Raw genomic sequence first — 17,486 nt, 5'->3', positions numbered from 1 at the left:
TGATGATGACGCCAAGAATAGATAATATGAGATAGCAAGCATGAAGGTGAGACTCTGACCTTGGCAGTCAGACTTCTGAGTCCATGCTGTCAGGTAAGCAGGCGCAAGATACCACGGCCAGGTGGGAAAGGCATTGCAGTGTAGAGACTCACAGGCACCGGGCATGGAGGTTGAGCCGCGTCACATAGCTCATGCTGGGAATTAGAAGAAATGCATTATTTTTACAAGCTGGAAGTGGTGAGGAGTGATGCTGGAGATGCAGAGGAAAGCCAGGCCTTGGGGGGCTTGAGTGTTGGGTTAGGAAGCCTTCCCCTGGGGTGGGGCGTTTCCTTTAGAAAGATTGCATGGGTAGAGATGGATAGACACTTGGAAATCCTATCCCCCTGCCAATGTGGCAGCCACGTAGCCTGCAGAACCAGAGACCTCAGGCTTTGGTTTTCTGAGCTGCTGCCGCCGCCTTGCTCAGCACAAAGCTTCACTCACCGGTGTGTCCCCAGAGGGCTCACATTCACAGTTCCCGCTCTGTCCCCTGCACACCAGCCCAGCACACTTCCTGTGCAGTGTGACGTACACAGCTTCACGGGTGATTAATTAGTGTATTCTCCAGTTTCTATCAGGCCAAAGAAAAATTTAAAAAAGAACTGAAGATTGAAGGCTTTCTGTACAGTGACGTGTCTGTGCTGGCTTCGGATATGCCGTACTTCCCACCAGAGGAAGAGGAAGAACCTTTGGGAGACGGGATTCACCTGGTTGTCTGTGTGCACGGCCTGGATGGTGAGTTCTCGAAAACAAAAGCTTCCCCCTCAAAATTCTGTACTATCTACAATTTATAATCCTTATGAATTACTTTAGATCAGATACTAGCTCAATGAAATGTTCAATTAACAACTGTGGAAGGACAGTAGCTATGATGACTCTGGACAAATGTCATAGCCTTGCTTTCAAAGAAAATATCTCTCTGGCAGAAAAATTGTCGGGTACATGAAATAACGTGGTGAAGGAATGAACTGAATAAATAAATAAATAAATAAATAAATAAATAAATGGAATGAACAAGTAGAATGAAATATTAATAGAAGGAAAGTATAAAAGAAGGGGCTGAGTGAATGGGCGGAACGAGCATATTATTGGAATGAGTGTACCTGTGCAATGTGAGTACGGTGGTTAGAATACAGGGATGAAGGGATTCCTGGCTCAGTAGACTGGTAGCAGCCCCCAGGGGATGGAGTAGGCTTAATGCCTTGATGCACTGATTCCAAGAAGCTCCGATGATTTGTATTCATCTCTCACTGTGGGTCACCTTTCAGGCACCCACTCACTCTACATAGTTCCGGGGTTTTGCAGGCACAAAGAAGCTGTTTCACTCTTCCACTCAATGCTATGCATGTCCGGGCTGTATCTCTTACTTAGATGGTGTTAAATTCAAATAGGATCAGATCCTCAAATTTGTGTGGACCAAGAATCCCAGTCAGACCGTAGGATTTTATCTTTTATACCATGCATGTGAGAGAGGTGGGGTGTTATAAAGACAGAGCAGCGTCATGGTGTGGTTCCAATCTGATAACTGAGCTGTGGTGGCATGACCACCATCAAGTCATCCAGGAGACCACTGGTGCCAAGGTTACTTCTCAAGGTCAAGGCCGATGTCTAAACTCTTCGGGATTTTATAAGGTCCTTTTGTTCAAATTTTGCTTCCAAGGGTATAGTTATATTAACAGAGAAGGTTCATGTAGATAAGTTATGAATATTTACACAACTCTGCATGTTGTCTAATAAGCCCGAGATTTATATTCTTGTAAATGTTCTCAATTTAACATCTTATTAGATCTCATTTCCTGAGAAAGTTTTAAGTTGCAGAAAGTTCTCTTTTCCTCAGTAGCTAAAGAAGAGGCGAGCATTTTCATTTTTTAAATAAACACATTTTGTGCTCAATGTAAATGCTTTTAACTTTTCACTTAATTTTATCTTTGAAGACACATCTTGGGATGTCATTAAGAAATTTTAATCACAACCAGAGCAGCAAAACTGAAGAGCCGAAATTTGCTGACAGAAATGAAAGAAAGAATGCATGAAATCGAACCTCCTACCCCAAAATACACATATTTTCTAAAAAAAAAAAAAAATGATCACTTATGACCCTGACCCTGTGAGCCTGGGCCTGTGCTCCACCAGGAACCAGCATGGGTGGTGTTTGGGCATAATGAGGCTTCCTGAAGGAGGAAGAATGCTCCCAATTAGTTATCCCAATTCCATAGGGCACTCTCATCTTCCCTTGACTCACTGGGTAGTCTCATAAAGAATAATGTAAAATTGATTGTATTTTCAGTCATAGCTTGCAAACTGCTTTGAAACTGTGGCCTGTGTGGGTGTATCTACACCGTAAACTAGGCAGCCTGTGTATCCAGATAAACAGCTTCTAAAGTCCAGACTCTGTGGAGATCTGATCTGTTTCAGGAACAGTCCAAACATTGATTAAGACACCTTAGAACTCCAGTTACCTGCGTGGAATTACGCCTAACGATACTTGAATGTTCATCTTATTCTCTTAGGTCAAATTCATTTTCACATGGTTTTTGCTTCAGGAATAACATGTACCCCATGTTCTTTGTGGCTTTACTGTTAGTTGCAGCCTTTAACTCTGAACTTTCATTCCTGTTCCGGTGGTCACTGTGGAGCCCCGTGGAGCTTGCTCTGTCGGGACTCCTGTTCCCGAGGGCAAGTCTTGCTCTCTGTTGATAACTATGCTGTATCTGGCCTAGCGGGGGCCTTGCTGAGCGCCTGTAAATGGCAGAATTAGGGAGACTTTGTGCTGAGCAAATACTTTAAGAGGGAACTTGTAGGTGTCACATGGTGTCATATCAGTCATTAAGCAACATGTTTACACAATGTCCTGGCAAACAGAACGTGGCATGGAAGAAGGGGAGACAGTATGCTTGCCACTGGTCCTGCCTGGACAGGGTCCCAGCGTGTGCTGATAGAGTACTCGGTAGCCCCACTGAGGCCGGACCGTAGAAGGACCGTGGGCTGCCTGTGTCCCAGGTGGCATGGCACTGGTTTGAGTTGTTTATATTTTCTGCTTAACCCCAAATAGGAAAAAACTCAGTGGAAAGGGAGAAGAGGCAGAAACACAGCTCTGTGTGTCACCTTTCATGTGATTAACCATGGGGGTGGGGGTGGGGTCATCTGTCATTTGCAGGAAACAGTGCAGACCTCCGGCTGGTGAAGACTTTCATAGAGCTGGGGCTCCCTGGAGGGAAACTGGACTTCTTAATGTCTGAAAAGAACCAGGTATGACAGATTAACTTCAGAACCAAAAGAACCCCCGGAGAATGCTTTGCACGAGCCTACTAAAGGCACTTCATTCATTTGTGGACACACATGGATAGGAGGTAGCTAACCCTTGCAAGGAGCACTGGCCAGGCACATGGATGAGGAAGAGAGATAAGACCTATTGTGTTCTTTAGGGGAAGCGAGAAAAGAGTGAGAGATGAAAACGTGCTAGGCGTCAGGGTGGGTGGAAGCTAAAAGAAGGAAGGCTAAGGGACTGGGCAGCTTCACCATCTTGTGCCAGGAGGCTCACTGGGGGCACTGGCAGGGAGTCCGGAGCCTTCTCCAAATCTCTCCCCTGCCCCCCATATGCGTCTTCCTCACCCCTGATAATACTCAGAAGACTCCTGGTTCATCTTCCCAATCTGGAGCATAGCACATCTCAGACAGCAGCATGTAGAATGGCACCACTTACAAGAAACTTCCATGTTGTGATGTTGACCCGAAATCTGCTTCCCCATGGCTTCCATTCCCAAAGGTTCACAGTTGAAGTTATAAAAACCAATCTAATGTGTTTTCCCTATGCCTGCCAACCTTCTTCTTTTTATGCTCCTGAATCGTCCAACCACCCCTCTTAGAGGGTGAGCTACCCTCACAGGTAGCTTTAGGATCCCCCCCAAAGCTGGGCAGGGTCCTGTGGACACAGCCTCATAGCCTACTCCAAAGGGGTTTGGAGAAGGCAGGGGTTTGGGGGTTGGATATGCCCTGGTGTGAATCTCGGATTGCACTAAGCGAGCACGTGGCCTCCCCTGCAGGCCTGCTCCCTCATTGGTGAAGCAGTGCTCGGAGGACAGCACGGGCTCACTGCTCCCCTCTGGTCTCCCTTCGGTTTTCAGTCACCCTCCCAAATGAAGATACTTCAGCAGCTCCACTCCCTCACTGATACCCCAGTGTGTGGGCCTTTTGTCCTGAAGTCACGTCACCCTCTGCACCTCCAACCCCAGGCTCAGGCACACCCCTGTGTCTCATGGGAGAAGGCAGGCTATGCACAGAGCCACATGGACACACACACACTTACCCAACACACCCTTATTCTCTCTTCTTCCAGCCGGACACGTTTGCAGACTTTGACACCATGACAGACCGATTACTGGATGAAATCATTCAACATATTCAGTTGTACAACCTCTCCATATCCCGAATAAGGTAAAGGGAAACCAGAGGTAGTTAATGCTGGGGGCAAAGGAGACACTTGTGAGTGTCTGCTGTATACCAATTTGGTATGATGCTTTCTGTATACTCCAGGCTAGACCAATGTGTGACTTTCAGAGCATGAATTATCAGGGTTGGTGGACACACTCGGATCTATCGCACTGTGTGTCAGGGAGAATAAATATTTTGTAGCTCAGGAGACAGAGTATTACACTTAAAACGCGAACTCCTGGGTTTGAATTCTTGTTCTCACATCTACAAGTGTGACTCTCAATGTCCCAGGTATGTGACCTCTAACAATCTTTCAGAATCCTTTCTGAATCTCTGCACCTCTGTGTCTTTGTCAAGTGGTTGCACTGAGACAGTCCATCAAAAAGCTGAGGGACTCGTCCCCCCAGTGAAGGGCTCCATCATGCTGCTTTTATCCTCAGCCTGTAACAAGTGACTTGGTCTCGGTATTTCAGTGGGTGAGGTGCTGGGAGGTACCTTGCATCCGTGGATCATTCAAATATGTGCACATTGTTCTCAATATGCATCATTCCGTGTAGTCTCCCCAGTAAAGTATCACCTCTTTAATTCCATGAATGAGGATTCTGAGGCCTTAGATAAAGATAAAAGAAAGCAAGCAAGGCATTGCAGTGTCAGAGGCTGACATTCATTCCCTCCCTTTGCTTGTTTTGTGCTTATCACAGGCAAATGTAGAGCGGTATCCCGCTCATAAATAGAACTTCACTAAATAATTATCTGATTTGAAAGTAATGACATGTTGAATCCGGGGATCTGTGAGTAGCACCATGGCTGGCGCAGACCCTGTAGGAGGGGATCAAGTACAAGGTGGGCTGAGAAGGGACAGCTCCAGAAATCAACAGCAGGTGAGGGAGAGAATGGTGAAAACCTCAGAGGTCATCTCCAAGTTCAGTAGTAATGTTCTCCGTAGCAGGCTAGGGAGCTGAGACTTTACCCTGTGAATGACCAGGATAGTTCAGTGCTCCAAGGTACATTTCCCCAAGGACCCTGTCTTCCCCCAGGAGGACAGTGGGAAGGCCTGGGGACCACCCGGGAGGGGCAGGAGCTCTGAAGATACAAAGCCAGGCACAAGATGCCCACACTCTGGCTAGGCGCCTGTGGCTCAAGTGGCTAAGGCTCCAGCCACATACACCTGAGCTGGCGGGTTTGAATCCAGCCTGGGCTCACTAAACCACAATGATGGCTGCAACCAAAAAATAGCTGGGCATTGTGGAGGGCACCTTGTAGTCCCAGCTACTTGGGAGACTAAGGCAAGAGAATTGCTTGAGCCCAGGAGCTAGAGGTTGCTGTGAGCTGTGATGCCATAGCACTCTACCCAGGGTGACAGCTTGAGGCTCTGTCTCAAAAAAAAAAAAAAAAAATGCCCAGACTCTGGCCACAGAGCTCCACCCGTGAAGACATATTCTCAGGGTTGAGATGCCAGATTTCAGGAACCTGATGGGGATGAATTAGCAGCCCGCATCTCTTTGCCAGCTCCCCTGGACCCACTGGGGGCTGGGGTGCCTGGCCCTGGCGTACGTCAAGCCAGCACACGTACTCACCTGCACCCTCCATCCCACACAGCTTCATCGGCCATTCTCTGGGCAACATCATCATCAGATCTGTTCTCACGCGGCCCCGGTTCCGGTATTACCTCAACAAACTCCACACCTTCCTGTCACTGTCCGGGCCTCACCTGGGGACCTTGTACAACAACAGTGCCCTGGTTAGTACAGGTAAGACTTTTCTGAGCCTCACCATTTCTCAAAATGCATCTGGGGCACTGGGGACCCGAAGCTGAGGATAGAAGTTCTTAACGGAGCCCTGTGCCTTTGGAGGGGGGATGATGGGAGTGTGGCCCTTCTGGATGTGAGCTGAGTAAAATGAGGCTGGGTGTTTTGTAGGATCTTCTCTGCCTTCAAATTTCTGTACACAGGAAGGTGGTGTATGTGGTTCAGTTCTGACCGAGATACTCAGGGAAGACTCTGCCCAGCACATTCAATCTCTCTGATACTCATTTTCCTTATTTGTAGAGTGGAGATCATGTACGTTATATATGTATGTTTACACATCTGTACCTTGGGTCACTGCAGAAGTTTTCAGACAGGCTGTGTTATAGTCCTTTATTTCACTTCTAAGAAACAATGTCCTTTCTGATTTACCTGTGCAAGTTTCAACTTGCTTGGCTTGTTGGCATTGTTGGAGGGGCATCGTTTATTTTCTTTTTTCTTTTTCTTTCTTTCTTTTTTTGGGGGGACAAAGTCTCCCTCTGTTGCCCTGGGTAGAGTACAGTCGCATCATCATAGCTCACAGCAACCTCAAACTCTTGGGCTCAAGAGATCTTCTTACTCAGAAGGATCTTCTTGCTCCCAAATAGGTAGGACGACAGGCACCTACTACAGTGCTCAAGGGATCCACCTGCCTCACCCTCCCAGAGTGCTGGGATTACAGGCATGAAGCAGTGCGCCCAGCTAGGAGGGCATCATTTTGTTCCCGTTCATGCGATTTTATGTTTTTTGATTTTATGCATCTCAAAACTTTCATAATAGCCCATGTATGTTTATGACACATATGTGTGTTTACATATATATCTGGGCAAACATATGTATCTGATGTACATGTGTGTACTCATATCTATGGAGAATGAGTGTGTGTTTCATGCAACAGTTGAGGATTAAGCAGAAGAAGGACCACGAAGCTTGCTAGCATTTGTGGAGCACTGAGTACAGCTCAACTCTGCTGCTTGCTCGCCCTTGGCTTTGAGGCGCTCATCATGGTGTCTGTGCTGTCAGGGAAGCACGTCACAGAGGGCAAAGAAGCAGGGCTCAACATATTTTGGAAGATAAGCAGACTTTCCAAGACAGTGAGAGCTGGGAAGTGTTTTCTTTGCAAGAGGAAACGGCACGTGTAACATGTTATAGCTATTGTAATCAGCACACTGCAGGCCGTTCTTTGTGACAGAAAGACAGCATGCCCCCAGGGGCAGGGGATGATGGCGAAGGCCCCTATAATGTCAGAGATGTTAGACTCACCCTGTGTCACTGTGTCATATAGATACTACAAACGAGGTGTTAGCAAGAAACTGACAAGATTTGGTGGATGGAAGCCCGAGTAGCTCATTGGGTCTTATGTAATAATCAATAGTTTCATAACAGTTATTAACAGTCCTAAAAAATACCTTCTGTGGCCTTAGATCCACCCCTAAGAAGCTCCACTGTCCCCGCCCGTCTTCCAGGCCTCTGCCACTTATTCTCTGTACGCTCCCCATACACAGACCGTTTCATCCCTGGGTCAGGTTACTTTGCTTTTCATTTTGAGGCTGTAACTTGTGAACATGAGTTATCTGACATGTTGACACATAAATGGGAGTCCTGCCCTCCGCATTCTGTATTTCTTCACAAACCAAGGGAGTCATTTTCTGGACAACAACAAATGAGTTAAACCCTATCCCCCTCCCCCACATAATTATAAAGTAATTAAAGTAATCTTGCAACATCACAAAACATTAAAAAATAAATGAAGTAACACCGGTAATTCTTCTAGTTGAGCACACTCAGACCGATTTTGTATAGTCCATTCTACTTAGGCACTTACATGTTCACCCCGAAATCGGAATCATACACCCACATACTGTGTCTTGTTTATTTCTGTCACATTCATTTGTTTGTTGTGGTGACATAATACAGTCATCAGTATTGGGCTAACATGAGCAGAGTGAATGGACGGGTTCTGAAATCACACGCTCGTGAGTTCTACAGGGTGCTATGTGCATCTGCCAGGCTGTTCTCACCTGCTTTTCAAATTGAGGATTGTTTCCTTAGGCTTGTCGGGAGATTGAGTGGCTCAAATGCCTGTTGCTGTATCATTTTGCAGGTTGATTTTATGTCTATGCCACCTTTACCTGTAGGTGTGCACCTTTACCTCTGACTACCCAAGTATTTGCTAAAATGCCTACTACTCTCTTAAGTTCTCTAAACTCTACAATTTATCATTCATCTTTCCCTGATTCCATACCAGTTCTCTAATCCTTTTCTGTTTTTGATTTTTGTCATGTTTGTTCTTGTCTTCCTAGGCTTGTGGCTCATGCAGAAATTGAAGAAATCTGGGTCTCTACTGCAGCTGACCTTCAGGGATAATGCTGATTTGCGCAAATGTTTCCTTTACCAACTAAGCCAAAAAACAGGTGGGTGGTTTCCTCCACTGCTGTGTTCATGAGTTTGAGCTTGAGATCTAACTCTTGAGATATGAAGTAGCTGTAATGCTCCGTTGGTTCACTCACCCAGGGTATAGTCAGTGGGCTGCACTTGCAAAGGCTCTTTAACTCCTCAAGAAGCCAATGGCTACCCAAGAGAGAAGAACCCAGGTGTGTCGGGGTCATCTGGACACACACAGGCTGTAGCTCCCACTGCCCATCAAGCTTTTAAGGTTCTGACTGCACAGGCCCCAATCTGTGTGTCAGCTTCACCCAGGTGCAGCTACTCCTATAATATATGCAGGTGCAGTGGCCCAGACTGTGCAGTGAGATATGGGGGCCGTTCTCCGGAAGGCCTGACATTGCACCTGCACCTGTAACAGGGAAGTGCACAAGGTGTGGAGACCCTGCTTGCATCATGGGAACACCCACGGAAGGCATCAGTGGGTCTCAATCAGCCGTGCGGTCTCCACAGCCAGTGAGGGACTAGGGCTGCTGTTGGAGTGGCCTGCTCAGTCCTGCCAGCAAGCCCACCTGGCCAGGGTCTGCTCCTTGGTTCCGTCTTCCATCATTCTGCAAACACTGACTCAGTTCCTACCCCTGGGCCTCCATGTTGAAACACTCTCCTGCCGGATTGTTACAGGGCTGCAGTATTTTAAGAATGTCGTGCTGGTTGCTTCCCCCCAAGACCGCTACGTGCCATTCCATTCTGCCAGGATCGAGATGTGCAAAACGGCCCTCAAAGACAGACACACAGGTAAGCTGCATTTAATTATTTCTTAGGAAAAAGAAATTTTAAATGTGAATGTATAAAACGGACTTTGTTAGGGACTCGTGGGCTCAGGGTGGTAGTGCTGTCTTTATCTTAGATCCCAGTGATGGGGTGGGCGTGGCTCATCTGTGTGTGTGCACGCCCCTCGGTGCCAGTGTCCCAAAGGCTGCTATGTGACAAATGGTCACATGCTTATTAGATTATGAAACTATGGTTCTGTCCTGTTGTGTGCCAGATACTGAAAGAGATGGCCGGGATGTAGAGTTCTGAGAGACAGGCCCTTCCTTCAAGGATACATTATCTAGGTAGGAATATGGCAGGATAATGTGATGAGTCAAAAAATAAAAGAATATGCAATGCGTGGATGGAGCACAGAAGGGAATAAGACAGAGGGCAGTTAGGCAAAGATCCATGGAGATGACATCTGAGTTGGGTTGTATAGGCTAGGGGGGTGTTTCTCAGGCAACCGGGATAGGAACATTTCTGGTCCCCTTTCATTAATTCATTTATTGTATATCAGACATTTTGATTACTTTTCTATTTTAGACTGATATGAGGGTACAAATGTTTAGGTTACCTTGTTTCTATTTCTAAAGTAAAGTTCAAGTTGTAGTTGATTCCTTCACCCAGGAGGTGTGCTCTGTACCCCCACGTTGTGCCCTGTTAGGTGAGAACACACAAATCCTCCTCCCTCCTCTCCTTTGCCCCCTCTCTCCACTTGAATTTAATTGTGCTTTTCTCTTGTGCTGGCATATAGTTGTCCATCTACTGGTTTCATGTTAGTATTGAGTACATTGGATTCTTGCTTTTCCATTCTTGTGATATTTTATTAAGGAGAATGTTCTCCACTTCTATCCAGGTTATTACAAAAGATGTAAAGTCTCATCCTTTTTATGGCTGAATGGTATTCTAAGATATATATACCACAGTTTATTAATCCATTCATGTTTTGATGGGCACTTGTGTTGATTTGAACCTTGGCCATTGTGAACTGAACTGTGATGAACATTCTAGTGCAAATGTCTTATGGTAAATACATTTTTTTCTTCTAGGTAGATACCTTGTAATTGGATTGCAGGATCAAATGGAAGGTCTAATTTTAGCTCTTTGAGTATTCTCCATACTTCTTTCCATATAGGCTGTATTAGTTTGCCATCCCACCAACAGTGTAAAAGTGTTCCCTTCTCTTTGTATCCATGCCAGCATCTGCAGCTTTGGGACTTGGTGAGGTGGACTATTCTCTCTGGGTTTAGGTGATATCTCAGGGTGGTTTTGATTTGCATTTCTCTAACTACCAGAGACAATGATCACGTTTTCATGTGTTTGTTGGCCTTTTGTTGTCTTTTTTATTTATTTATTTATTTATTTATTTATTTATTTATTTATTTTTATTAAACCATAGCTGTGTACATTAGTATGATCATGGGGCACCAGACACTTGGCTTTTGTTGTCTTCAGAGAAGTTTCTGTTCATGTCTCTTGCCCACTTATAAATGGAATTGTTTGCTCTTTTCTTGTTGATTAGTTAGAGCTCTCTGTAGATTCTAGTTATCAGCCCTTTGTCAGATTCATAACATGAGAATATATGCTCCTATTCTGAAGGGTGTCTGTTTGCTTTAGGTGTTGTACCCTTAGCTGTACAGAAGCTTTTTAGTTTGATCATGTCCCATACATTTATTTTTAGTGTTGGTGCAATTGTTAAGGGGGTCTTCTTCGTAAAATCTTTTCCCAGGCCAATAATGTTGAGTTTTCCCCACACTGTCTTTTAGAATTTTTATCATTTTGTGTCTTAAATTTAAATCTTTTATCCAGAAAGAGTCAATTTTTGTTAGTGGTGAGAGGTGCAGGTTCAGTTTTAGTCTTCTATATGTGGCTAACCAGTTTTCCCAGCACCATTTATTGAATAGGGATTCTTTTCCCCGGTGTATGGTTTGCTTTGGTTTATTGACGATCAGATGGTTATATGTGTCTGGGTTCATCTCTAGGTTCTCTATTCTATTCCATAGATCTGTATCTCTTTTTTGTGCCAGTACCATGCTGTTTTGATCACTGTAGACTTGTAGTATAATCTGAAGTCTAATAATGTAAAAGAAGAACTTTTGAAACCAATAGAGGTTTCAGCAGAAAGTGATTTGGTTGTGTTGCCAAGTAATCACCACATGTTAATGACTTTTGTTTTTAATAAGCATCCTTCTGACTTTTATTGCATATGAAATTTAAACAAATTACCGAATTGATGTAACAAAAATATGCCTCTATTTCCATGTATTGACAACATTTATGCATTATTCTCATTATTATGTAGGATTCATAGCCATCATTTAAAAGGCTACATAATTATTTAGTCCGTGAAGCATGATTACTTTAACCATTCCTTTGTTGTTTAATTTTGGCTGATTTTCATTTTCCCTCAGAAAAGAACATTTCATGCATAAAATTTTTATGGCATGACAACTTGTTAGGATATTATTATCTATTGTAATGACTACTATTTAAAACATCAGTGGGCTCTTGGGAGGGCTCATACCCTTTATTTTAACCCCAAGGTCTTTTCTGCTGAATTGACATGGCTAAAAGAAATTGTCACAACCAAATCTCTAATTATTTCAATTTTATGTTTCACCTCAAAGCTCCTACTGAGATTATGAAGAGGTAGAAAAAAAGGAAACCCACAAAGGCTCCTGGCTTTATGGGGAGCACAGCCACCCTTCCCAGCTTGGGAAAGCAGAGCTCCAAGTGGTCTCCCCTGCTAATGACTGGCGGGGACAGGGGTACTGTCTGGGTCTATCCACGTGGTATGAGGGAGCATCCAGGGTGAGGCCATGGGACTGTGCAGCTCAGAACAGGACTCGTCCCTCTCACCACAGGAACTGGGAGTACCATAGCAGCTTCACAAAACACATCTAGTTATATGGACTGGGCTTATCTTATCACCTCTGATTACTGTCTCCCCAATAAGTCAAAAGTAAAACATCCTTTCACGTTGTTACAAAGAGAAATATCACAAGAATGAAAGAACAAGCATCATGTGTACTCAGCACTAAATGGAAGCATGAGGGAAAAACTCAATTCAACTTAAGTAGGAGCAAGGGGATAACAGGTTGAGTAAGTTCCCACCCAACAGGTATAGTGCATGGGTCTATGGCACACCTCCTAGGTGGAGGACACAGCTGCGACTCAGACTGCAACCTTCCCAAAGCAAACCATGTAACCTAATCATACGTACCCTCACATTAATATGAATTTTTTTTTAAATGTAAACTGTGCTCCGGATCATTACAGAAGGTATCTCTATGTGATATAAAAGGTGTCCTGAATAGTTTCACAAGAAGGACTAATGGTGGTCTGAGAAGTATAGATTGGCGACTGGATGTGCAAATGTGTTTATTGTTCAACTCAATTTCACTGTGCAGCTTTAAGATCTCCACTTTTTGAGGCAAAGTTGCAATTGAGTCATGTTCAGGTGAAAGAATAAGTCAATTCGGACACCTAATTGTGAAAATAACCCGACAGGAAGGAAACTGCATTTCCTTCCTCCTTCTACTCACCACAGAGAATCGGGGAAGCTGAGTGATGCGTTATTGGCCTGTACAATGCCTGCACCGGGAGATGTCTGATCTACTTCTCTATTGAGATGTGTCTCCAGAAATAGAATTTGCATCTCCTGGTCTTCTCCAGTACACAACGGCCTCCTTCTCTGATCCCGTGAGAGGCACAGTCTTGCACTGAGAAACACAAGGACCTCTTCACCCCTGTTCTGTTGTAGCTTCTAAGGTGCAGTCCACACCACGTGGAAGCCTCCTGTGGACCCTGGCCACTGTAATCTGAGTAGACGACAGAACTTTGATTTATTTCTTATTTATTTCACTGACATTACGAGGCGGTTAGAAACTGGTATATAAAGGTATTCCCAGGAGCAGGATTCTGACTCCCATCCGCCGTCCGTCTCTAGATCCCACTGCTAACTGCTGCACCAGCTTCATACCTCTCTTCCCTCCTTACAGGGCCAGTTTATGCGGAAATGATCAACAACCTGCTGGGCCCTCTGGTTGAAGCCAAGGACTGCACTTTAATTCGACACAACGTGTTCCATGCCCTGCCCAACACTGCCAACACCCTGATCGGCCGTGCGGCTCACATCGCTGTGCTGGACTCTGAGCTCTTTTTGGAGAAGTTTTTCTTGGTGGCGGGACTCAACTACTTCAAGTAGCAGCTGTGAGGGAGCAGGCCTTGGTAACTCACCAGAGTGTTTACGATCAATCCAGAGTGTTAGCCGAGACTTGGGTGTATAGTCCTCACTACTCCAAGGTAGAGCTCCCTAGGATGGCAGTGAGGGGTGGAGGCTGGGTGGAACCCAACATTAGAGGTGCTTTTGGAGATTTGAGAAAGCCAAACAAAGAGTATAAATGACAACAGACTTTGCTTGGATTTGTCTAGCCATCCGGAGTCTTCTTCAAGATACTTTCTAGGAAAAATAAGAGGGGGAAAAAACCCCAGAATGTGTGTACTTGGAGTGGGTGAGCCCACCTTCTAAACCACCACTGGGTCACTGAGGGCTGCTCCGAGTATGATTGTCCAGTACATCACTAGCTCATAGCTTTATCATTTTGATTAAATTAAGTGCACACAAGCATTTCAGAACTCAGGTTAACCTCTGTGCAGAAGTGGGACATAATTGTGTAAATAGAATCCTTAATAGATTCAGATTCACCACTTGTTCAAGACAGTGTGATGCCCATGTTCATATTCTCTCTCTCTCTCTCTGTTTTCAAAACAAGAGACAAAGGAATGCATTACAAATCCCAGCTCTGTTTCCTAACAGCAGCAAGTGGGGTGACTTAAGGTAAGGAGGGATAAAGGTGATGCTATCGGTAAATACAGGTTTGATACAAACACATCTCTAGGGAACACACAGTCACTACACCTACTTCCCCAGACTTTTTCTATGCATTGCCTTGCTCCACAATCTATTTCTGTGATTTCTTCCATCTCTGTCTGTGGTGGGGAAAATTGAGTGAGACTGAACCTGGCAGAAGGGGTCACTGAGGTTAATGCACATTGTGCGTGTAGGAGGCTCCTGCTGGTATATCCAAAGAAATGCAATGTTAGCATATGATGCAATTGCAAAAAAAAAAAAATATTAAAACCTTTAACATGGCCAGCTGCTTCTCCTCTCCATGGAAGGAGAAAGTCATCTAGAGAGAGGGGAGCTGGGTTCAACCTCAGGGGAGCTCTAAGAAGGGTGCTGGTATTCTTTCAATAGAAATGTCTTCTTGCCTTAGGAAAATAAAGGGCTAGGAAAGGTCATCATTCATAACAACCAATAGTGAACGGGGACAAAAGTGAGGTCAGAGTGGGGAACAACAGCCAGACCGAAGATTCAAACTCTTACTGATGAGTTAAGGGGAAGTTTTGAAAATTACCAGGATGTTTACTACACTGTATGGACTAAAGGAAGCCTAAAGAATCATTTAGCTGTAAGGAGGGATGGAATGCATGAGCCTGGGCTGCAGGGATGAATAACACAGGAGGTGCACCTGCTGGACCACAGGGATGAATAACACAGGAGGTGCACCTGCTGGACCACAGGGATGAATAACACAGGAGGTGCACCTGCTGGAGATGACAGCTCCTTCTTCTGCACAATAGTTACACAAATTTCATATAGGCGAAGGACTTTTTTAATCCTAAATTGACAGTTGAACAATCTGCAGCCCCACAAGATTGGGATGACTTAGTCAAAACTACAGTCCTTGGAAAGTGCAGAAACTAATCTGGAACCAGGTTCCCTGACCAGCTTCTGGACCATGACTCTAGGTTACCAACACCATGGTGACAAAGCCAAGCGAATCTGGGCTCATCTGAGAATTTTAGATTCTTGCATGTGACTTGGCAAAACAAAGGCAGAACATGAGACAGGCAATTTAGCAGATTACACGTGTGGATTAAAAAACAAAACAAAACAAGTTTAGTGGGGAATGGCACTGGTGTTAGTGTGTCATGGGGGATCTGCAAGGGCAGACGTCCACACAGTGGATTTAGGGTTTCTTTCTGGGTCTTTTCTGAATGCTCATTACATCCTGGTCTAAACACACATGGGGTCTCTAAGTCCTCTGGTCACTTTCCCACTGGGAGTTCTTCTCTGAGTTCCCGAGTCAGTGTGGGGCATGCACTCTGGCTATCATCAAAGTGCCACATTCACGCTGTGACCTGGGGACGTGTGTTTCCTACTCATGAATCCCACAGTGCTGTGTTTTCTGGCCTGGACAAATCCCCACGCTTAGCTGGGATCACAGGTTTGTAGCAACTTCCCCTTTCTGGACAAGTGACAGGCCCTGTCCCGCTGAAGAGCGCATTTCATGTTGTATTTCCAATTCCCATCAACAACGTTTGTCATTGCCTGGTCATTTGAAAGACCATGTAGCCAGCGGTTATGGAGCCAGGATGGGTCTGATGATCATCACCTTTTCCAATAACCAGATGCCATTTTTAACTTCAATATGCTGTCTGGACATAGTGAGAACTCATGGCAATAAATGTCCAGCTGCATGGTGCACCTCTTTTTTACAGGGGTGTTGTGCTGTCTTTGTAAACGCTCTTTGGCCTCTGAGCATCTGTAATTGTGTAGGAAGTACATCTCTATGTTGTAAATAAGGGTGTCCAGTGTTGTGTTCTCATGCCTCATTTGAAAAGGCTTTTTTATGTCTTTCTATTAAAGTATAGATATCTAATATATACACACATAAATATATAAATATATATATAATGTAAAGCAGTAACATTCTATTATAAAAATTATAGACAAAATGCCTGCTGAGTTACTCGTCTAGTATGTTTCATTCTCTGTCTAGTTTTGTTTTTTTGGTTTGTTTTAATGATTTGTTAAGTCTCCCAAAATAGACATAAAAATTCCTACTATTGAGATTAATTGGAATTTTGTTGTTTATGAGCCAAATAATATCCAGTGCATATCTGGACTTAAAGTCACATTGGGGCACAATAAATACCTCCATGGAAGATCACAAGCAGACGGAGAGCTATGACCCTGGGAGAAAGGGTGGAGAGAGAACCACCTGTTTGTTTCTGCAGTTCACTGGTGTTTACTGAGCCTCTTCAGCCTGTGCCATGTGGGAGCTCAGAGGTACGGCTCATAGTCTGCGCTCTCCAGGATGCCAAGGAAGATTGGCCCTATGGTTGTGATGGGACCTGGGAGGGCTCAGATGGAGGCACGGGCGGTGCAGCTGGTCCTGGATGTTCTCTCCCTACTGCCTGGGGAAGGCCAGGAAAGAACCTTGAGAGGGAAACTTGAATGCTGAGACTTTTTGCTTTGCACGGTCAGCCACCACTATGCACACCCTTCCATTATTTCATTCATCCATTCATTCCTGTCTGAAGTTGCCTTTGAGAGGGGCACACAGGCCTGTTGAACTTCTCATGAGAGAAGCTGGAACAAATGGTAACACAAACAGGTTAAGAAGAGGGAACCATGATTTTTTCATTTTTTTATTTTTATTTTTTATTTTTTTGCATGGAAGCCATCAAATGAAATTTCTTTATTGGTATGCAATGTGATCACACTAACTTCTTTAGAGTATACACATTTCCTACAGGGAAAGAACTTTTATAATCCCAAATTTATAGCGGAACAATCTGCAGCCCCACGAGATTGGGATGACTTAGTCAAAACTACAGTCCTTTATTCAGTTGCAAATATTTCCTGACTGGTCACCATAAATCAGGTGTTGGATATACAAGAAAAAATAAAATAATATAAAATAAAAAGTCAGTCCTATCCTGAGGGAGTGTGTGCACACAAGGGGAAGGTGGGCGGAGACCAGGTCATCACAGGTGTGGTGAGGGTGTCTGAGGCCAGGCTCAGAAGGAGCTCCCACAGGGACAAATCAGGAGCTCACCCATGTAGCACATGACCAGCAAAAAGCTAACTAGAAATAATACGTGACTCATTTGCTTTTGCTTTTTCCTGCAAAGAAGAAACTACATTTAAAAGTGCTTGGTAAAGGGGTGCAAGTCCCATCT

The 17,486-nt window shown here is 44.6% G+C and overlaps 1 protein-coding gene across 1 annotated transcript in view; it reads left to right on the top strand.

The window, feature by feature from the left end:
* Positions 1-16,354, top strand: part of FAM135B (family with sequence similarity 135 member B) — a 286,925-nt gene extending 270,571 nt beyond the window's left edge. The window contains exons 14-20 of the mRNA XM_053559011.1: positions 608-774; positions 3,197-3,288; positions 4,376-4,473; positions 6,070-6,221; positions 8,558-8,668; positions 9,321-9,434; positions 13,454-16,354. Coding sequence (XP_053414986.1) covers positions 608-774; positions 3,197-3,288; positions 4,376-4,473; positions 6,070-6,221; positions 8,558-8,668; positions 9,321-9,434; positions 13,454-13,659 — 940 coding nt within the window. The 3' untranslated portion in view covers positions 13,660-16,354. The remainder of the gene's footprint in view (positions 1-607; positions 775-3,196; positions 3,289-4,375; positions 4,474-6,069; positions 6,222-8,557; positions 8,669-9,320; positions 9,435-13,453) is intronic.
* Positions 16,355-17,486: the final 1,132 nt, after the last annotated feature.

This window comes from Nycticebus coucang, chromosome 13, assembly GCF_027406575.1.
Source record: "Nycticebus coucang isolate mNycCou1 chromosome 13, mNycCou1.pri, whole genome shotgun sequence".
NCBI lineage: Eukaryota > Metazoa > Chordata > Mammalia > Primates > Lorisidae > Nycticebus > Nycticebus coucang.
The sequence above is the reverse complement of the archived record's forward strand: the minus strand, read 5'-3'. Positions and strand labels throughout refer to the sequence as shown.